The sequence below is a fragment of the Neomonachus schauinslandi genome, chromosome 2 (genome assembly GCF_002201575.2).
Source record: "Neomonachus schauinslandi chromosome 2, ASM220157v2, whole genome shotgun sequence".
Classification (NCBI taxonomy): Eukaryota; Metazoa; Chordata; class Mammalia; order Carnivora; family Phocidae; genus Neomonachus; species Neomonachus schauinslandi.
The window spans coordinates 149,025,210-149,047,552 of record NC_058404.1 but is presented as its reverse complement, the minus strand read 5'-3'; the positions used below and the strand labels follow the sequence as shown (position 1 = coordinate 149,047,552).

The 22,343-nt window shown below is 36.8% G+C and overlaps 1 protein-coding gene across 1 annotated transcript in view; it reads right to left on the bottom strand.

The window, feature by feature from the left end:
- The window catches only part of LOC110591355 (transmembrane protease serine 11C-like), a 60,091-nt gene that overhangs the window by 12,960 nt on the left and 24,788 nt on the right, over positions 1 to 22,343 (bottom strand). The window contains exons 4-5 of the mRNA XM_021702269.1: positions 21,788 to 21,855; positions 17,981 to 18,144 (exon numbers count right to left, since the gene is read on the bottom strand). Coding sequence (XP_021557944.1) covers positions 17,981 to 18,144; positions 21,788 to 21,855 — 232 coding nt within the window. The remainder of the gene's footprint in view (positions 1 to 17,980; positions 18,145 to 21,787; positions 21,856 to 22,343) is intronic.

Below are 22,343 nucleotides of genomic sequence, written 5' to 3'. Positions count from 1 at the left end.
AATTATCATCTTCCACCTTGGAAATTCATTCATAATATTTTCACCGCCCCCCTTCTTCCCAAAAGGAGCGTTAATATGAATGGTCTGAATTAAAAGGCAAAGGAATGGAGTATGCACTTGGATTGTGGTTGAACAAAAGCTGATTCTTCACACACTGCAAGTTTTGATTAATCACCTGGATGCGTATTTACCCTCAGTAAATGCTTTTCTTTATGCTTCTAATTAGACTGATAATTATTTCTGTGTTTAGACATTACATATTTGTCCTTCCTCAGAGTGATGTAGATTAGTTCTTTACAGCACATATCTTCAATATGTTTGCTATTTTGACTCTGAAGATGAAATTAAAAAAATTTATTAGAAGTTAATTAATTATAATAAATACATCTTTTAATGAAATGTTTTAATAAAATTAATAAATTTTAAAATTGATTAAATCTTTAAAATTAATTAAACCTAATAACCAATTGTTATGCAGGTAGTAGTTTTTAAGGTAGAACAGTGCTCCAATTTTTTTATCTTTATGCAGATTTCAATAAATATGAAAAATCCAAATTTATTTGGATATTATTCTATACCTAGCCATCATTGATTTTAAGTCTTAGAAGCCGTACAGAAGACTATTATAATGAAGAGAGGACAAAACATGTCCTGAGAAGTTAGTTTATTTATTTATTTTTAAGATTTTTATTTACTTATTTGACAGAGAGAGAGAGAGAGAGAGAGAGCAGAAGCAGGGGGAGTGGCAGGCAGAGGGAGAGGGAGAAGCAGGCTCCCTGCTGAGCAGGGAACCCGATGCGATCCCAGGACCCTGGGATCATGACCTGAGCTGAAGGCAGACAGTTAACTGACTGAGCCACCCAGGTGCCCCATATACCCCAAGGGTATATTTAGACAGTTATGTTAAAACAGTAAGTGGTGGACAATGTAAGTGATAACATCTGTCTTAAGCTTTTGAAATGACATACTTGTGTTTCTACGGGGCCCTTTTGAGGACACATATTGGACAGAAAGTTAATATTTAGGATTAGCACTTTCATCTGAAAAGTTTCTAGCTTGGTTTTCCCTGGTACCTAGACCAGGGAAGGAGACTTTCACCTTGTGAAGGTCTGCATTTTGATGGCATAGCTCTGTTATAACACCCAGTTGAGAATACTTTATGGATGAATTTCTTTCAGTTCATGTCCACTGTTTTCTTTAAGAACTATCTTAAGAGGTAGCTTCTCCAAGAAGCTTTCCTTCTTAACTCTGTCTTCTCAGATAATTTCTGAGCTTCATGTTCTCTTGCTGGTTTGCACATAGTAGTTTTTGATGCAAAATAACCATCACCTTGTAATATTTTGTTCATTCTGAATGAATTAAAATTTTTTCTCTGGAATTTATTTAAGTTGTTTGTTTTAAATGTATTTTTCTACACTAAAAAAAATTCTTCTGGGAACTATACATATTTGAAAACAAAAACAAAAATAAAAATATTCAGGCATAGGTTAATAGACCCAATGACAACCATAAGATAATTTATAGACTTATTTTATGCAATACTTATGAGTAAATCCATGAAAATTACATGGTTTTGGAAGTTGCACAAGTAACCTGTCATTGAACACAAACCACAACTATTCTTACTCCGAACATGTAGGACTCTTGTGTGTTTCTTCAGACATCCTACACAAGAGACAAAGAATGTAGAAACTACAAAGAATGGAAAAACTGGTTAGGAAAAAATTTCCGAAATCTATAAATTTCTTCCTGACAGAGTAAAGACATTTCTTTCTTTTTTTAAAAAAAGATCTATTCATATTTTGAATGCCTTTTCTTGTCCCTTATTGATTTTTTCCACATTATGAGCTTTAATAAAAGCTCTTAGACACACAACTCATCAGTAACAGAAATCACTTTAAGGGAAAAAAACATTAAAACTGGCATCTAGTTGATCTCTTGCTTAGATGATCTGTCCATTTCAGTGAGGGGGGTGTTAAAGTCCCCTACTATTATTGTATTATTGTTGATGTGTTTCTTTGATTTTGTTATTAATTGGCTTATATAATTGGCTGCTCCCATGTTAGGGGCATAGATATTTACAATTGTTACATCTTCTTGTTGGATAGACCCTTTAAGTAGGATATAGTGTCCTTCCTCATCTCTTATTATAGTCTTCGGTTTAAAATCTAATTTGTCTGATATAAGGATTGCCACCCCAGCTTTCTTTTGATGTCCATTAGCATGGTAAATTGTTTTCTACCCCCTCATTTTAAATCTGGAGGTGCCTTTGGGTCTAAAATGAGTCTCTTGCAGGCAGCATATCGATGGGTCTTGTTTTTTTATCCAATCTGATAGCCTGTGTCTTTTGATTGGGGCATTTAGCCCATTTACATTCAGGGTAACTATTGAAAGATATGAATTTAGTGCCATTGTATTGCCTGTAAGGTGACTGTTACTGTATATTGTCTGTGTTCCTTTCTGGTCTGTGTTACTTTTAGGCTCTCTCTTTGCTTAGAGGACCCCTTTCAATATTTCTTGTAGGGCTGGTTTGGTGTCGCAAATTCTTGTAGTTTTTGTTTGTCCTGGAAGCTTTTTTTTTTTTATTATGTTATGTTAATCACCATACATTACATCATTAGTTTTTGATGTAGTGTTCCATGATTCATTGTTTGCGTATAACACCCAGTGCTCCATGCAGAACATGCCCTCTTTAATACCCATCACCAGGCTAACTCATCCCCCCACTCCCCTCCCCTCTAGAACCCTCAGTTTGTTTCTCAGAGTCCATAGTCTCTCATGGCTCGTCTCTCCCTCCGATTTCTCCCCCTTCATTTTTCCCTTCCTGCTATCTTCTTCTTCTTCTTCTTTTTTTTTTTTTTAGCATATAATATATTATTTGTTTCAGAGGTACAGGTCTTACGCCAACAACAAGACAGAAGAAAGAGAAATTAAGGAGTCGATCCCATTTACAATTGCACCCAAAACCACAAGATACCTAGGAATAAACCTAACCAAAGAGGCAAAGAATCTGTACTCAGAAGAGTATAGAATACTCATGAAAGAAGTTGAGGAAGACACAAAGAAATGGAAAAATGTTCCATGCTCATGGATTAGAAGAACAAATATTGTGAAAATGTCTATGCTACCTAGAGCAATCTACACATTTAAAGCAATCCCTATCAAAATACCACCCACTTTTTTTTAAAGAAATGGAACAAATAATCCTAAAATTTGTATGGAACCAGAAAAGACCCTGAATAGCCAGAGGAATGTTGAACAAACAAAGCAAAGCTTGTGGCATCGCAATTCTGGATTTCAAGCTCTATTACAAAGCTGTAATCACCAAGACATTATGGTACTGTACAAAAACAGACACATAGATCAATGGAACAGAATAGAGAGCCCAGAAATGGACCCTCAACTCTATGGTCAACTAATCTTTGACAAAGCAGGAAAGAATGTCCAATGGAAAAAAGACAGTCTCTTCAACAAATGGTGTTGGGAAAATTGGACAGCCACATGCAGAAGAATGAAACTGGACCATTTCCTTACACCACACACAAAAATAGACTCCAAATGGTTGAAAGACCTAAATGTGAGACAGGAGTCCATCAAAATCCTTGAGGAGAACACAGGCAGCAACTTCTTCGACCTCAGCCATAGCAACTTCTTCCAAGAAACATCACCAAAGGCAAGGGAAGCAAGGGCAAAAATGAACTATTGGGACTTCATCAAGATAAAAAGCTTTTGCACAGCAGAGGAAACAGTCAACAAAACCAAAGACAACCGACAGAATGTGAGACAATATTTGCAAATGACATATCAGATAGAGGGCTAGTATCCAAAATCTATAAAGAATTATTAAACTCAGCTCCCAAAGAACAAATGATCCAATCAAGAAATGGGCAGAAGACATGAACAGACATTTTTCCAAAGGAGACATCCAAATGGCCAACAGACACATGAAAAAGTGCTCAACATTGCTTGGCATCAGGGAAATCCAAATCAAAACCTCAATGAGATACCACCTCACACCAGTCAGAACGGCTAAAATTAACAAGTCAGGAAACGACAGATGTTGGCGGGAATGCGGAGAAAGGGGAACCCTCCTACACTGTTGGTGGGAATGCAAGCTGATATAGCCACTCTGGAAAACAGTATGGAGGTTCCTCAAAAAGTTGAAAATAGAGCTACCGTATGACCCAGCAATTGCACTACTGGGTATTTACCCCAAAGATACAAATGTAGTGATCCGAAGGGGTATGTGCACCCCAATGTTTATAGCAGCAATGTCCACAATAGCCAAACTATGGAAAGAGCCAAGATGTCCATTGACAGATGAATGGATAAAGCAGATATGGTATATATATACAATGGAATATTATGCAGCCATCAAAAAAATGAAATCTTGCCATTTGCAACGACATGGATGGAACTAGAGGGTATTATGTTAAGCAAAATAAGTCAATCAGAGAAAGACATGTATCATATGATCTCACTGATATGGGGAATTTGAGAAACAAGACAGGATCATAGGGGAAGGGAGGGAAAAATGAAACAAGATGAAACCAGAGGGAGACAAACCATAAGAAACTTTTTTTTTAAAAGATTTTATTTATTTATTTGAGACAGAGAGAATGAGAGAGAGAGAGCACATGAGAGGGGGAGGGTCAGAGGCAGAAGCAGGCTCCCTGCCGAGCAGGGAGCCTGATGCAGGACTCGATCCAGGGACTCCAGGATCATGACCTGAGCCGAAGGCAGTCGCTTAACCAACTGAGCCACTCAGGCGCCCAAAGATTTTATTTATTTATTTGATAGAGATATAGCGAGAGAGAGGGAACACAAGCAGGGGGAGTGGGAGAGGGAGAAGCAGACTCCCTGCCAAGCAGGAAGCCCGATGTGGGGCTCGATCCCAGGACTCTGGGATTATGACCTGAGCCGAAGGCAGATGCCTAATGACTGAGCCACCCAGGCGCCCCAAAGATTTTATTTATTTATTTGATGGGGGAGAGAGAGAGAGCACAAGCAGGGGGAGCTACAGGCAGAGGGAGAGGGAGAAGCAGGCTTCCCGCGGAGCAAGGAGCCCGATGTGGGACTCGATCCCAGGAACCTGGGATTATGATCTGAGCCAAAGGCAGACACTTAACCGACTGAGCCACCCAGGCACCCCCCATAAGAAACTCTTAATCTCAAGAAACAAACTGAGGGTTGTTGGAGTGGAGGGGGGTGGGAGGGCTAGGGTGGCTGGGTGATGGACACTGGGGAGGGCATGTGCTATGGTGAGTGCTATGAAATGTGTAAGACTGATGAATCATAGACTGGTACTCCTGAAACAAATAATATATGTTAATAATAAAAAAAATAAAAATAAATAAAGCTGGCATCTAGTATATGGTACTTTTAGCTATTTAATGTGTACTGCATTAAGAGAAGCAGGCAAGAGTCATACATAATTCATCAGTTATGTAAAAGAAGAATCAGGGCGCCTGGGTGGCTCAGTTGGTTAAGCGACTGCCTTCGGCTCAGGTCATGATCCCGGAGTCCTGGGGTCGAGTCCCACATCGGGCTCCCGGCTCAGCAGGGAGCCTGCTTCTCCCTCTGACCCTATCCCCTCTCATGCTGTTTCTCTCTCTCTCTCTCTCTCAAATAAATAAATAATCTTTAAAAAAAAAAGAATCAAAGTGGTTTTGCTGATGGTTTTAGTACCTTTCTTTCTAAGTACCTTTCTAAGTACCTTTTTAGTACCTTTCTAAGATAGTACAATCTTATCTTGTTTATGAATGTCAAAAGATTTTAATATCAAGAAAAAATCTCAAATAACCTAACTTTGCATCTCAAGGCACTAGAAGAAGTATAAAGTTACCACGAGGAAAGAAATAACAAATATCAGAGAAGATATAAGTGAAATAGAGACTAAAATGATAGAAAAGATAAAAGAAACTAAGAGCTGGTTCTTTGAAAGATAAACAAAACTGACAAACCTTTAGTTAGACTCACCAAGAAAAAAAGAGAGAGAATTCAAATAAATAAAATCAGAAATGAAAGAGGAGATGTTATAACTATGTCGCAGAAATACAGGGAATCATGAGAAGCTACTGTGAACAATTATAATCCCAACAAATTTGACAACTTAGAAAAATAGGTAAATTCATAGAAACATACAACCTACCAAGACTGAATCATGAAGAAATACAAAATGTAAACAGACTTATTACTGCTAAGGAGATTCAATCAGTAATCAAAAAGCTCCCAACAAACAAAAGTCCAGGACCAGATGGCTTCACTGGTGAATTCTATCAAACATTCACAGAAGAATTAACACCAATTCTTTTCAGACTTTTCAAAAAAATAGAAGCAGAGGGAACACTTCTAAACTCATGAAGTCAGTATTACCCTGATACCAAAACCATATAAGGAGGTCATAAGAAAAAACAATTATACATCAATATGCTTGATGAACAAAGATGCAAAAATCCTTAATAAAGTATTAGCAAACTGAATTCAACAATACATTAAAAGAATCATACACCATGATCAAGTGGAATTTATTCCAGGGATGCAAGGATGGTTCAACATCTGCAAATCAATCAATGTGGGGTCAGGAGAGGTGGGCAAAATGGGTGAAGGGAGTCAAAAGGGGGTTATTTTCCACTTATGAATAAGGCATGGAATGTAATGTACAGCATGGTGACTATAGTTAATAATACCATATTGCATTTTGAAACTTGCTAAGAGAATAGAATTTAAAAGTTCTCATCACAAGAAAATTTTTTTTATAAATATGTATGGTGACAGATGTTAACTAGACTTATTGTGGTGTTCATTTGGCAATACATACAAATATTGAATTTTTATGTTGTACAACTGAAATAAATGTAATGTTACATGTCAGTTATACCTCAATAAAAGTTTTTAGGCTGCTGGAATATAGGATAAAATATTATTAATATATTTTAGTCGGAGTAACTCCATAATGCTAGTTTTTCAGTCTTAAAAAGATTGCCAAACTTTTCAAAGACATTTAAGAAAACTCATACTATGACTCATTTAAATAATATTTGTTACAACAGTAACTCAGAGATCTAGGAACATGAGATAAAGAGCCAAAGTCATCAGATGTCTAAGATCTAATCCCAAGAAATGTGTATGTTTTTTAAATGTAATTTTAAGAAATCCAAAGGTTTATTATGATATAATAGCAGATTCAGATGCAGTTGTAATAAATAACATTTATGTACCCTTTTCTCAATTTCCCCCAAAGGTAGTATCTTGCAAAGATGTTGTAAAGACAACATCTTCAAAACTACAGTACAATATCATAACCAGGTTATTGACAATGATGCTGTCAAAATACATTTCTATCGCCACAAGAATTTGTTGTGTTGCTCTTTTATAGTCACATCTACTTCCATCCTACTCTATCCTTAATCCCTGGTAACCACTAATCTGTTCTCCCTTTCTATAATTTTGTCATTTCAAGAATGTTATATATTCATATAAATAGAATAATACAATATATAATTTTCTGGATTGGCTTCTTTCACTCAGTGTAATTTTCTAGAGATTCATCCAAGTTGTTTATCACTGAGTAGTATTCCGTGGTATGATGTACCCAAATATGTTTAACCCTTAGCTTCTTGAAGGATATCTGGATTGTTTTAAGTTTTTGGCTATTAGGAATAAACTGCTATAAACATCATGTATAAATTTTTGCGTGAACACAATCATCATTTGTCTGGGATAATACCTAGGAATGTAATTAATGGGTTGTGTGGCTGTTGCATGTTTAATTAAAAAAACACCAAATTGTTTTCCAGAATGGATGTACCATTTTACATTCCCATAAGCATAGTATGGATGATGCAGTTTCTCCATGTCTTTGCCAGCATTTGGTTCTGTCATTATTTAAAAAATTTTCTGCCATTCTCATAAATGTGTAGCAATATCTCATTGTAGTTTTAAGTTGCATTTATCTAATTGCTAATGATATTGAATTCTATATATATGCTTATTTGCCATCTGTATATTCTTTTTGGTTAAATGTCTCTTCCTGTGTTTTGCCTGTTTTCTAAACTGATTGTTTTTTCACTGAGTTTTGAGAATTCTCCATATATTCTAGATACCAGCCCTTTGATAAGTGGTATTTTTTTCCAGTCTGTAGTCTTTCCATCCTTTTTACCAGGTATTTTGCAGAGCAAAAATTTTAATTTTGATGAATTTTAAATTGTCAATTTTCCTCTTACGAGTCATGGTTTTGTTGTCAAATGAAAGAGTTCTACCTAGCCCTCGCAAAAGATTTTCTCCTACATTCTTTTTTTTCTAAAAGAGATAATCCTGGGTGCCTGGGATTAAAAAAGATAATCCTGGGTCCATTAAAAATCTGCCTTCGGCTCAGGTCATGATCCCAGAGTCCTGGGATCAAGCCCCACATGGGGCTCTCTGCTCAGTGGGGAGCCTGCTTCTCCCTCTCCCTCTGCCTGCTGCTCCCCCGCTTGTGCACTTTCTCTCTCTGTCAAATAAATAAATAAAATCTTTAAAAAAAAGATAATCCTGTATATCAATTTGGGAACAATTGAGAGTCTTTTAATCCATAAAGATGACTTTTCTCTTCACTTATTTACATCTTCTTTGATTTCTTTCATCAGTGCTGTATAGTTTTTAGCATATAAGTCCTGTACGTATTTAACTACGGCTCAGGAAGGGTGGAAGTAGAGGATCCCTACTCAGGCTTTGCTGGCATGATTTGGGGTAAGGCCATTGTTCTTCCTTTGGTGTTTTGGCTGTAGTAGGGCAGTTATTGTCTAAAAGCATTCTATCTGGTTATACTGATGCTTTCCTAGTCTTCTGACTGAAGAAAGCAAGCTTTTTGTCCCCCTTTTTTTCCTGTATTCTTGGGAGTTTTGGGGTCGATGGCTTCTTTAGGTCCCATTTGAGAATATATGAAGCAAACTGGTGGGAACTCACCACCATGTTGTTGGGCCCTGAAAGTCACTACCCAGTCTGGGCTCTTGTTATGTTTGTTTTCTATATAATATATAGGAATTTTAGCTGTATTTATTGGGGGGGGATAGGGAAAAGTACATCTACTCCATCTTCCTGGAAGGTAAAGTCATGAATTCTTTACTGCATAATTATAAAACTTTTTTCTCATATCTTTTCATCTATTTTTTTTTGTTTTATCATCTCAAATCTTGACTCCTCTTTTTTTCTTCTTAATAAATGAAAATATTCCCCAAAGCTCTATCTTTGACTCTGCCTCTTCTCACCTTCTTATATTTGCAGTCTTATTCTTTTTTTAGGACTTCGTTATCATGTTATGGGAATGACCATCATATTTATGGTTTTAGACCCAAACTTTTTCCAGAGGACCAATCTTTTATTTCCAAATGTTTGATAAATAACTTTATCTGGAGATGTATATTCTATCTAATACTCAAAATGTAAGCTAATCATCTATATTCTACTACTCTTTATTGTCTATTTCTATATGAAGTTATCCTCCCACTAATTACTCAGACTTAAAACTTGGATGTTGTATTCAATTCCTCTCACTCTTGTGCCTCACATCAGTTAAAGTCTGTCAATTTTTTTTTAAGATTTTATTTATTTATTTGAGAGAGAGAGAGAGAGCAGAGCAAGAGAGAGTGTATGAGCAGGGAGGAAGGGCAGAGGGAGAAGGAGAAACAGGCTCCCCGCTTAGCAGGGAGCCCGATGCAGGGCTTGATTCGATCCCAGGACCCTGGGATCATGACCTGAGCTGAGGGCAGATGTTTAACCTACTGAGCCACCCAGGCGCCCCGTTCTGTCAATTCTGTAAATATAATCTCTCTGATATATGTCCACTATTTCTAATATTATTTTCACTATAATAGTTCAGGTTTTCAATTCTCTACACTTGTACCATTTTAATTCTTTTCTAACCAATCTGTCTGCTTAAGACTCTCCCCTCTAGCTCATTTTATACAATATTATCAAATAAAATTTTAGAAAGAAAAGCTTTGACCTTGTGTTTTCATAATTTAATGGATCTTAATGGACCTTACCAGAGTGCAAACTCTTTAACTTAAAACTCATCACTCTTAATTTTGATTATGTTATAACTCACTCAACCTGGGCATAAGAAGTGCAATGGCCTCAAATTCTTAGGTTCTTGGGAAATGATAGAAGGCTAGGACAAACTTGAAGGGAGACAAGGGCATTAGTCTAGCTATATGTGCACTCCTCTTAGGAGTATGTGGGGCAAGTAGGCTGTCTGAAAGCCCATAGAAAATTTGAGATTATTTGGGTTTGATGGTGATTGGCAGTGTGCTCTGGCAGGTTATATTAGTCAGAGTTTTCCAGAGAAACAGAAGTATTTGTTCATTCATTCATTCATTCATTCATTCATTTATGTATTATGAGGAATTGGCTCACAGGCAATCATGGAGGCTGAGAAGTCCCACGATCTGTCATCTGCAAGCTGGAGACCTAGAAAAGCCAGTGGTGTAATTCCAGTTCAAATCCAAAGGCCTGAGAAATAGACTGCCAGTGGTAAAAATTCCAGTACAAGGGCAGGAGAAAACCAAAGTTCTAGCTCAAAATCAGGCAGAGAGAGAGAATTTACCCTTTCTGTATCTTTTTATCCTATTCAGGCCATTAATGGGTTGGATTATGCCACCCACACTGGGGAAGGCAGTCAGCTTCAAATGCTAATATCTTCTGGAAACATCCTCACAGATACACCCACAAATAATGTTTAACCAGATATCTTTGCATCCTGTGGCTCAGTTAAGTTGCCACATAAAATTAATCATCACACAGATCTATCCCAACCTCAGATGTGTGATGTTGGCTATCAGTCAGGACACAGACTGTCCTACTGTGTGGCAGATGTGTCTAATACATTGTTGTATTATTCAATAATGTGTATTTCAAACTCTAAGCTCAAGGTTGCATTTTAAAAATCCTTAAATATTATTTTAAGTAAATATCTAGCTTTATTGGAAGACATTTTGAAATGCCAACAGGAATAATGCTCCACATCTTTCAGGAGACTTAGCAACACTTTCTCTGGAATTAAGTCAAGAATCAGGAAATGAAGGTGTCTGAGGAGCCAAAAGTTATATAAAAAAATTTACTCACTAGAGATTATTTAAACAAGAAGGCCCCACAACTGTTAACCAAAATAAAGAGTCATATTGATAACAATAAGTTAATTGTAGGAGACCTCAATACTCCACTCTCAGCAATGGACAGATCATCTAAGCAGAAAATCAACAGCTTTGATTTTCAAAGGAAACAAGAGCTTTGAATGATACATTGGACCAGATGGACCTCATAGATATTTACAGAACATTCCACCCTAAAACAACACAATACTCATTCTTCTCGAGTGCACATGGAACTTTCTCCAGAATAGACCATATACTGGGTCACAAATCAGGTCTCAACCGATACCAAAAGATTGAGATTATTCCCTGCCTATTCTCAGACCACAACGCTTTAAAACTGGAACTCAATCACAAGAAAAAAATTGGCAGAAATTCAAACACTTGGAAGCTAAAGACCACTCTGCTCAAGAATGTTTGGGTCAACCAAGAAATCAAAGAAGAACTTAGACAATTCATGGAAATCAATGAGAACGAAAACACATCGGTCCAAAACCTATGGGATACTGCAAAGGCGGCCCTAAGGGGGAAATACATAGCCATCCAAGCCTCACTTAAATAAGAAGGCCCCAAACACCCTCATTCAAAGGCTATTTACTTTTCTAATTTGTATGTATAAATTACTATGAAATATTTGAAATAAATTTGGAGAAGTTAGAAGAAAACACAGAGAAAACAGAAGTGACAGCAAGAACTCTGCTTGACATCAAAGTACGAGAAAGAAATAAAATATAAAGAACAAATATGAGAGCTGAAAACCTTAAATATTGGGATCATTTATTGAAGGCATCAATAACCTTACATTTCCCTAAATGCCCCGAGGGAACACAATACTCACTATATATTAATGAGTGTCCATAATAATGTCAGAAAAGTAGGTGTTAAGTTTGAGATAGATTTTTGAAAAAAATAATTTTAAAGATACTTTCTATATTTTATTAAAAAAATAAAATATAAACTCTTTGGAAAATTTGCCTATTTAGAAGACTTACTTCCAAGGAATTTTGAATGGTCAAGGTCTTACACTAAGAATATTTTACGAAAACTTTTGCTGATAAAACAGGTTTAGAGAGCTTAAGATTGGTTCTTAGTTAAGAAAGGACACTCTGGGCAATACAATGCTTTTAAAAAAATGTCCTCTAGGATTAAAGAATCATTAACAAATGATTGGTTAGTTCAGTTCCTTAAAGCATGGTAGAAATGAAGCCATGCATTATCTCAGGATCAAGCCACATGAAAGAAATGTGTTCTACTAACATCATCATCCGTGTCTGCCTTGGCCAGTTGCTCCCAAATGAGTGGTAGGCCAGAGCTTCAATCTTCCTCTTGTAAAACCCTTAATAATGGGTCAGGACTGTCGTCCTTGTATATAAAGTTCTATGTTATTATTCTTTCTGCTACTTCCACATAATTTGAGTTTTTACTTTAACCACATATAATTTAGCATAAGTATTTAAAATATTTCTCACACCTATTCAATAGATAGTTAAGTGTACCAGTATGTACAAGGCATCTTTGTGTAGGAAATGATTATTATTTTTAAATATGCTCATTAAAGTTATGAGCATTCAACTTTATAAGGCATTTCATTTAAAACCCTTACTTAGCTTATGAGGCATTTCTTCACTTTTACAAGGAATGACTTGAATTTTTCCTTTCAGAACTTTTAGGAGAGCCACCATGTGGTCATCCTTGCAGTCATGTAGTTGGTACATCTAGTGTAGTGTGACATTTTTTTCTTAGCTCTTGGTGTGATAGTTTATGGCAGTGAGTGTCAAGGGCATCACTCTGAGGTCAACATGTCTGGTGAGATATCATTTGTATTGTTTTAGTTGTTCTTTTTTTGTGCATTAAAATTTAAATTACATAAACATTAAATATTATATATATGTTCTGTTTTGGTTGTTAAACTATAAAATAACAAGGTCATGGAAGTAATCATATTATAAAATAAGTAATAAAGGAAAATTGTGTTAACCAATTTTAACTATTGAGGTTATCATTTCTATTTTTTTTTTAGATTTTATTTATTTATTTGAGAGAGAGAGAGAGAAAGAGAGCATGAGCAGGGAGTGGGGAGGCAGTGGGGGAGAGGCAGAGGGAGAAGCCGACTCCTGCTGAGTGGGGAGCCCAACACGGGGCTCCATCCCAGGACTCAGAGATGATGACCTGAGCTGAAGGCAGATGCTTAATGACTGAGCCACTCAGGCGCCCCTCTCATCTCTATTTTAAAGGAATGTGATATTGTTTAGCATAGAGAACATAAATTCAGGGATTTGGAAATGCATAAAAATTTTTCCCATTGAAGTCAATGGTATTAGGTTAAGGAATTTGCCTTATGGGAGAGTTTAGAATTGATGGAAAAAACATGGCTCTCTAACTAAAGAATGCACTCCATAAATACTGATTGTTAGTACCTTGAAGGTAGTAGAATGTCATTTTTCATGGAATTCAGGAGTGACTGGAAAATTAAATTAAACATTGTGTTCAAAGGCCTTAATAATTGAAGCATTCTTTCCATCCTAAATCTAGGAGTGGTAAAATCTACTAGTAGCATATTTACACCACACTTGCTATCAGCCTTCCTTATTGGGATTCTAGAAGAGAATTAAGCTCTAATGCCCAAGGGGGCTTTCATTTTTACAAAATTAATGAACTTCCCCCTTTTATTACTGAAATATAATTAACATGCATTGTTGTATGAGCTTTAGTTTAGAATATGACTCAACAATTCTATACATTACTCAGTGTCCATCAAGAGAAGTGTACTCTTAAATCCCCTTTATTTATCTGAAGTTCTCTTTTATGAATCTGGAATCATATTATGTATCATCCTTAAAAGAACTGAAAACAGTCACTCACATCATTTTTGTTAGGGCTTAATTCTTTTGTGGAACCTCAGTTGAGAAAGGCTGTATATATTCTCTCTTACTTGGTTTTCAGTTGCAGCTTTGGTATTATGGAATTCACTAATGCAAACAACAATCATTTACTGCTATATGCCAGGCCCTGTGGTAGGCTTGAAGAGTTAATGGTGAACAAACAAGGACATGGCCCCTGCTCTCATGGAGATTTTGACATTTAATTTGATGGAAGAGATGGTCAGTAATCAAATAATTACTGTAGTGAGTACATAATTAAAGCCTGGAAAGTGATGTGAAGGAAAGGAACTGCCTTCTCTGAGAGCTTTGTCAAAGGAATCTGACCTCTCCTGGGATTGTTGGCCAAAAGTGATGACAAGAGTTTAGAGGCCAGTGGACTGAGAAGCCTGGGGTTTGGGGCACGTTGTTGACAAAATCAGTTTCCGCTGTTCTCAGTAACTTGCAATCACTGTTTGATTTTACCAGCTGGATTTTAGGTCCAATCCACATCACAGTTTATACTAGATAAGCTTAAAATGATGATACATGGTGAATTATTAAAAAAACATCAGCCAATACCCTTTTTAGATACTCATTCCTATATCATTTGGTATGTGCATAGGAAAAGAAAATGAATTTAATATTAGCATAAACAAAAAATGGTAAGGTAGAATTTTATTCAAATTTCCTTGCCATAGTCAGTATTTAGTCAGTATCTGTTTGGTAAGTGAATAAATTAAGCCAATAGTAATTTAGTATTATAACTAAGAATTATATAAAGCTATTTTCCTGGGGTAGGTATAATTATTAAGTGCTGAAATATTAATGGACACTTGAGTTGATTAACTTTTTATTTCTACAAAAGCAATAATTTTATCCCTTGGTTCAACGGCCACTGATTTACTTCATTCTTGGGGCTGGTAAAATCTCTTTACATGGGGTGGCCCTGCTATGAATCTATATAACAAAGGCACATAGGTATGTTCCCTAAGATTCAATTGGTGTGCAGTGAATATCCAAGAATACAGTTACCAGAAGAATAACCATGATCTCCTGGAAAATATTCTTGCAAAGTGTATATATAGAAAAAAATCTATCTTGGTTACTATTTTTTGAGTACTTGCTCTATGTCAGGCATTGCACTAAGAGCTTTAGATGTGTGTGTTCATTTTTTTTTTCAGAAAAAAAACTACTATGAAGTATATGAACCATGATCTTTATAAAGATGAAGAAGCTAAGGCTCTGTCAGATAAAGTGATTTGTCTTTGGTGGGGGTTTAGGGGTGGGGACATCGAGTTGCCCCTACTGCACTGTTGCTTTGAGGGAGGTGGTCATTCTCCCTTAGGAACACCTGCAGTTTCTGACCCCTCATCCATAGTGAAGCCTGAGTTTGGGGGGGAAGGGATATGCAGGCCTATTAATAAAAAGAATAGCATATACATATATATAAAGTTGACTTGCAAATATAGAATCCATAGCACATACCTTTTGAGTGTTTTTTTTTCTCATGATAAAAACCAATTAATGATACTTACTTCACACCAGTCCTGTTTTTTAAAGTGCATGAGGTCTTTGAAATACAACAGCCATATGCAATATTTTTTATTATCATCATCCCCATAATGAGATGTTTAGACTGAGGTGCAGAAATGTTAGGCAATGTTTCCAAGGTCACACAGCAGAGGTATAGAGGACCTGGGATTCAAATCTCAGCAGGTCCCACGGTTTTAACCACGATTCTATATCTTCTCTTTCTAGGCATAATAATACAGAAACACTAGTTCTGTATTCAGCTGGTTGTTGTAACTAGTTGCGCTGGCCAGTGATGTCTAAGCTGCAGCTGTAGGAAGTAGTGACATTTTCCTCTTTGTTAAGCAGCTTGTATAAAAATGAAATTGAACAACGCTGACATACTTAGGAGCACGCTCTAAGCAACTGAACTAACTAGGAAGCATAAGGCCAGGCTATCAATAAGATAGCAGCAACCTTGTGACAGCAACCTTGATTATCTAAATAAGCTTTTCATAAATCCCTAAACCAGAGACCCATTTATGTGGTGACCAATGAAGATTCATAATCGCTTTCAGTAAGAGCTGTCTTGAATGTGAGTTTTGTTAACTCATTTCATTGTGGTTTTGCAGAACTGGTCCAGTTGGTTGCTGGGTTTGGTTCTGCACCTATAAACCCCCAGTTTCACAAGGCATCTAACTTCTGAAGAGGGATGAAGTAGGAGGGAGAGGGGGTTTCTAAGCAACAAGTAGAGGCTAAGACAATACCAAAGCACCATCTGTTCTTAAGTATACTACGCTTAACAGTCACTGTTCTTCATAAAATTGTAGGGTGGCATTGTATTAAATAGAATTACTGAAAAAAAATAGTATATCTGGAAAAGACCCTCAGAAAGTCAGTTTTCCTGGGATCCTACATAATGTTCTTATATAGGGTTATATCTTTTATCTATCTATTATCTTATATATTCCTCCAACATAATGTTGGAGGAATGCTGGAAATGTAATGCTGTTTCTTTACATTTAAGTTCACATTTTTAGCAGATGAATTTTCAAAAATATATCTTTGGTGGCAAATTCTCTATAAATTGCAGATCTGCTTTATTTCTCTGTGTTCTTTTGAGGTCACCACACATAGGATAAGCTGTATGAGAAGGAAGGTTCTAAGAGAAAGCATCTAGGGGCCCCTGGGTGGCTCAGTCGTTAAGTGTCTGACTTCAGCTCAGGTCATGATCCCAGGGTCCTGGGATCGAGCCCCACATCGGGCTCCCTGCTCTGTGGGGAGCCTGCTTCTCCCTCCCCCACTCCCCCTACTTGTGTTCCCTCTCTCGCTGTCTCTCTGTGTCAAATAAATAAATATTTTTTTAAAAAAGAAAGCACTAATAACCTGGGGAGAGTCACATTTCAACAATATGATGGTTTCTTATCCAGGAGAAGCATGTTTAGGTTTTGCTTTTTGATCTTTTTGATGTTCTATGCAAATGAACCCTTGGCCTTGATTTATTTTTTTCCACACACATTTCATCCTTTTAGTCCTTCCTGCAGGGACAGGGATACTTTTCTGCCCTTGATCAGATTTGTGGTAGCAGAGAATTGATAGCCGAGCTTAGCTGTGCCAAGCATTCACTGTACTTTTATCAAGACCAGAGAGACACTCATTATCCTGGGAATGAAGGGACATTTGTCTTTAGAAGCTGTCTTTCACAATATTGTTAGGTGACCAAGAATAAGAATTAGATTGTATAATTGTACACCTGAAATTAATATAACACTGTATGCTAACTACACTGAATTAAAAAAAATTACAAAGAATTATATTGTACAGAAGAGTGAGAGAGACGAAGTCCATTAAAGGCCTATCAGGAAGTTGACTTGATGCTAAAGAGATTCAAACTCATTTCTGGGATGTAGGAGTCTAGATTCTTGAGATATCCAAAAGAACTGAGGGAGAAAACACAACCCACAGAACAAGCCATTAAGAGTTTATGGCTGCTTTACGGGGCACCTGGGTGGCTCAGTTGGTTAAGCGTCTGCCTTTGGCTTGGGTCATGATCCCGGGGTCCTTGGGTCGGGCTCCCTGCTCAGTGGGGAGTCTGCTTCTCCCTCTGCCTTTCCAACCCACCCCACCCCCTGCTTGCGCACACTCTCTCTCTTGCTCATTCTCTCTCTCAAATAAATAAATAAAATCTTAAAAAAAAAAGTTTATGGCTGCCTTGTTTTGCAAAGAAATATTATTTGGGGCTCTGACTACTTTTTTTTAAAACTCTATCATCAAGTAAGTTTTAATTCCAGGAATACAAGAATGATATTATATCAAGAAATTGATTAACATGGACCCTGATTATTTTAACAGTGGTTAAAAAGCAATAACCATTGTATAGGAAATTATATTTAAGGAGAGAAGTGTTTTCATTTTTATAAAAAACATGACATTAAAATTAAAGGGTGAAAGTCACTCTATACCATACATAAAAAGGCTTACCTGAAAATTTAAATGAAGAAGAATCTATACATAAAGACCCAGTTTTGCCCTGTAGCTTCTGATATAAAGTGGTTTCAATCCTATCCCGAAATTTTGCTGCAGTATTTTTGAAACAGGATTTAAACTTCAGCACAGCATGTATTATCACGTTCCCTTGGGCTCGGCTGCAGAACAGAAACAGGCAAATAAATCATGTTTTTATTACTGGAACCTTGATCATTCTTAGTGGAGTCATTGTATAATTTTATTAAGCAGAGCTCCCTGCAGCTATCCCACTCTCCAGAGAGTGGAAATGGTACTTTATGGACATGGTGAACAGCAAAGAGAGCGTGATTTAGACTCAGGGGAACTGTGTTTGTATTCTAGATTCACCATCTGCCAACCCCTTGACCACAGCAAGCCATTGGCATGCTCTGTACTTAAGCAAATTTCTGCATCTCTGTAATGGGGATAATATTATTTACCGGGTTATTGTACACACCATCTAAATTAACGTCTCTGGAGGTATTTTGTAAATCTCAGTGCTGTGCAAAAAAAATATTTATTAATATAAATATATCTATGTATAATAAATCCACGATGGACTTTCAAAATGTAGGGCTAATAGCAAATAGTAAAATGAAACATAACAGGTGAGATGAGAGCATCATTTATTATCTTGGGTTTTTGTTTTTTGTTTTGGTGGAGGCACCATTTGCAAGAGTGGGCAAGTTCTCTCTCATCTGTTGGAAATCGTGACGGAGCAAACACCTTACACTGGATTTATTTGGTTTGTAATTCTCACTTGAAGATGCAAGTGTATAAACCAGAAATTTTTAAACGGAGTAACTTCTACTGACTCGATGGGATGTCTCTATACTAGGTTTCTGTGCCTCCTCCCCTCTTCCCAGGCATTTCTCTGCATTTATGCATTTGAAAATCCACACAACCTCAGAGTATGTGACTCAAGAGAGATCTTGAAAACATCCACTTGCAAACCTTCGCAATACCCATGAACAAACACAGAAACCATGGCTGAGATCCAAGATTTTCTGACTAATTGTAAAGCTTTATTATTTCAATAATATTTTTCCAGGATAATTCTAAATAATGGATTAGCTAAGTTCCATATCACCCCTTATTACTTTGTTTTAGGATATACATACACCAGATGCTCTTCCTTTGAACACTATACATGTATTCTTTTTATTTCCTCTGTACAGTAGTAAGAATTTAGTAGTTACATGTCAACTTATTAAGTATTCTCACCTCTTCTGCTTTTGTGCAGGTGCAATGCTAATTTTTTCTTGTGTGATTTGTAGAGACAAACCCTTTACTTCTCATGGAATGAATAGACGAGGACATGTTATATTGCTCTGTTTATTTTAAAGATTTTGTCAAGCCATGCATGTCACTCTGAACTTTTCTCCTGGGTTGAAAAACGATCTAAAACTAAACCAAATACACACATATGGATTCTTAATGTGACATCATCAAAGTCATGATCCTCTTTTCTACTGGAAACATGAACTACAGGTTATTTTAATGTTACCTTCTCTTGACTCATAAAATAATCTTTAGTTTTATATGACAAATGCCTGTAATTCTTTGCCATACACAGTTTTCCTTTCATTCCTGAAGTTTCAGTTCATTCATTCATTCATTCATTCACTTAACAGATGTGTATTAGCCCAGGCACTATATCAGACAGAGTTCTCAGTCAGAGCTTCATTAGCTATCAGCATATAAGACCACAAGGTGCCTGTGTTCATGCAAGTAGGAGAAACAAGAAGATAAAGAAATAAAATAATCTTCAAGGTGTGTTCTATGAAGAAGACAAAAATGACTTGAAGGTGAGAGGTGGGAACATTATAGACAGCTGCAGGGACAGCTTCTTTGAAGTGAGGTCCTAATGACAAGAAGGAGTGAGTCATAAGACCTGGGGGGAGCAATGTCCCAGAAAGAAGGAACATCAAGTACAAAGGCCCTGGCCAAGACAGACTTTATACTCCCCTCAATTTTATTAAATGTTTTTTTCCTGACTCTAGATCCCATATCCCTTTCCTTATAGAGCATTTACTTTAGAAAAGTTGTGAATTCTTTTTCTGCCTCTTTGAACTGTATGCAAATCTTTTAAAAGCCTCTTGCAGTTTAAGAACCTCAGAAATGTCTTTCTTGAGGACCTGAAATCCATCTCTTTGAAATGTAACCCTCAAAGGAGATAGAGCCTGGGTGTCTCAGTCGGTTAAGTGACTGAGTCTTGATTTTGGCTCAGGTCATGATCTTAGGGTCCTGGGATCAAGCCTCGTATGGGGCTCTGCGCTCAGCACAGGGTCTGCTTGTCCCTCTCCCTTTGCTCCTCCCTCTACTCCTCACCCCTGCTCATGCTCCCTCTCTAATAAATAAATAAAATCTTTAAAAAATAAAAACCCTATGGTCAGAGAGAGGCAGGGTACCCAGATCAGGTAGGGTCATATGGACTCTCTAAGGAGTTTGGCATTTGTGAGAGGCTGTCAGAGGATATTAAGTAGGGGGAGGCTGTGCTCTTGCAATTCACTTTGATTGCTGTGTGCAGAATAGTCATGGAGCAAGAGTGAAGGCTGAAGTTGATGCAGTCATCTAGATATAACTGCTTGGGTTTAAACTACAGCTTTATAATTCATTAAATGTGTGACCTTGGCAAGTCACTTTGCTTCAGTATCTTCATCTGTAAAATAAGAAACTAACATATACATACCATACAGGGTGGTTATCAGGTTAAATGAGTCAAGATAAATAAAGTTTTAGGGGGCTACTGGTTAAGAGCATGGATTATTTAAACCAGGAAAATCAAACAGCAAAAGTTCTAGTTTTAGGGAGAAATAGATTCCAAAACATATTAACTTTTCTATTTGTGCTTGTGGTTACTATTTTTTTTGTATCTGTTTCAGGTTATCTGTGCCTCACCAGTGTTTGGATAAATATCTTTGCAGCTAGACAATAGCTGTAGAATGGGATTCCTAGAGGAGTCAGGAAGGCAAAGGAGAAGAGTGCAGCTGGCTGGGTGCAAATATATATGCACACATCATGTGAGCATTAGGAACTGCCACTGTGCGGCCTCGGTTTCAGTGCACTGTTGCCACGTGGGGATGTGGGCCCTGTATTGCCAGATCTTTTTATTTTTCAACACATTCTGAGAATTATGTGTTTTATATGACATTTCCCAACTTTTATTTTTTAATTTTTTTTAGATTTTATTTATTTGAGAAAGAGAGCACAGAAAGAGAGAGAGCACAAGCAGGGGGACCATGGGCAGAGGGAGATGGAGAAGCAGGCTCCCCGCTGAGCAGGGACCCCCATGTGGGGCTCAATCCCAGGACCCTGAGATCATGACCTGAGCCAAAGGCAGATGCTTAGCCGACTGAACCACCGAGGTGCACCCCCAGCTTTTACATTTAATTCACAACTCTAAGCTAGATTTGGCTAGATAGCCAAATTAGTTTGCCCATACTGGGCCAGATATTCTATCCTCTCTTATCTTATCCATTCTTTTCTTATACTGAAATCATCTCCTGACTTTAGATATGTTTTTTGACTTTGTGCCTTCAAATAAAAAACAAACCCATGCAACCTTTACCTGAAACTCATAATCAGTCAGAATTCTTGGTTCCAGTTAAATAATTTTCCAAAAAGATCTTGAATACCATTTTTCACATTTAAAAATGCTAGTGGTTTTGAAGCCTCAAGGTAAGATTTATTTCAATTTTTCAATTTATACCAACTGAAGATGAGGCATGAGGGTGAAGGACAGAATTTTCTGCTCTATGCCTCTTGGGCTATTTTACATACCTTACTTGGACAACGTGTGATTTGACATACTGTCTTCTCAGTTTGGATCCATGAAATGTTTCATTTATCTGTTAAAAAGTAAAATGAATAGTGACTGCTTTATTTTTAAAAAACTTAATTTTTCATTGTGGAGAACTCCAAACATACACAATAACAAATGAAAGTGTATAATCAACCCCATGTACCCATCATTCAGCTTCACCAGTTATCATTAAATAGCTAAACTGGTTTTATTTTACTACTACCTGCATCCCAGGAATTAAATAAATCCTTAATATCATTGAGTACATAGAGGTTTGAGAAGAGAAAAAGAAAGAGATAGAGGGAAAAAATAATAAACAGTGAGAGAAAATGGTTCTGAATTAAAGATCATCATTCACATATCCCAACTAAGAAAAAGCATGACAAAGAATGGGAGAAGATATTTGCAAATGACATATCAGATAAAGGGCTAGTATCCAAAATCTATAAGGAACTTATCAAACTCAACACCCAAAGAACAAAGGATCCAATCAAGAAATGGGCAGAAGACATGAACAGACATTTTTCCAAAGAA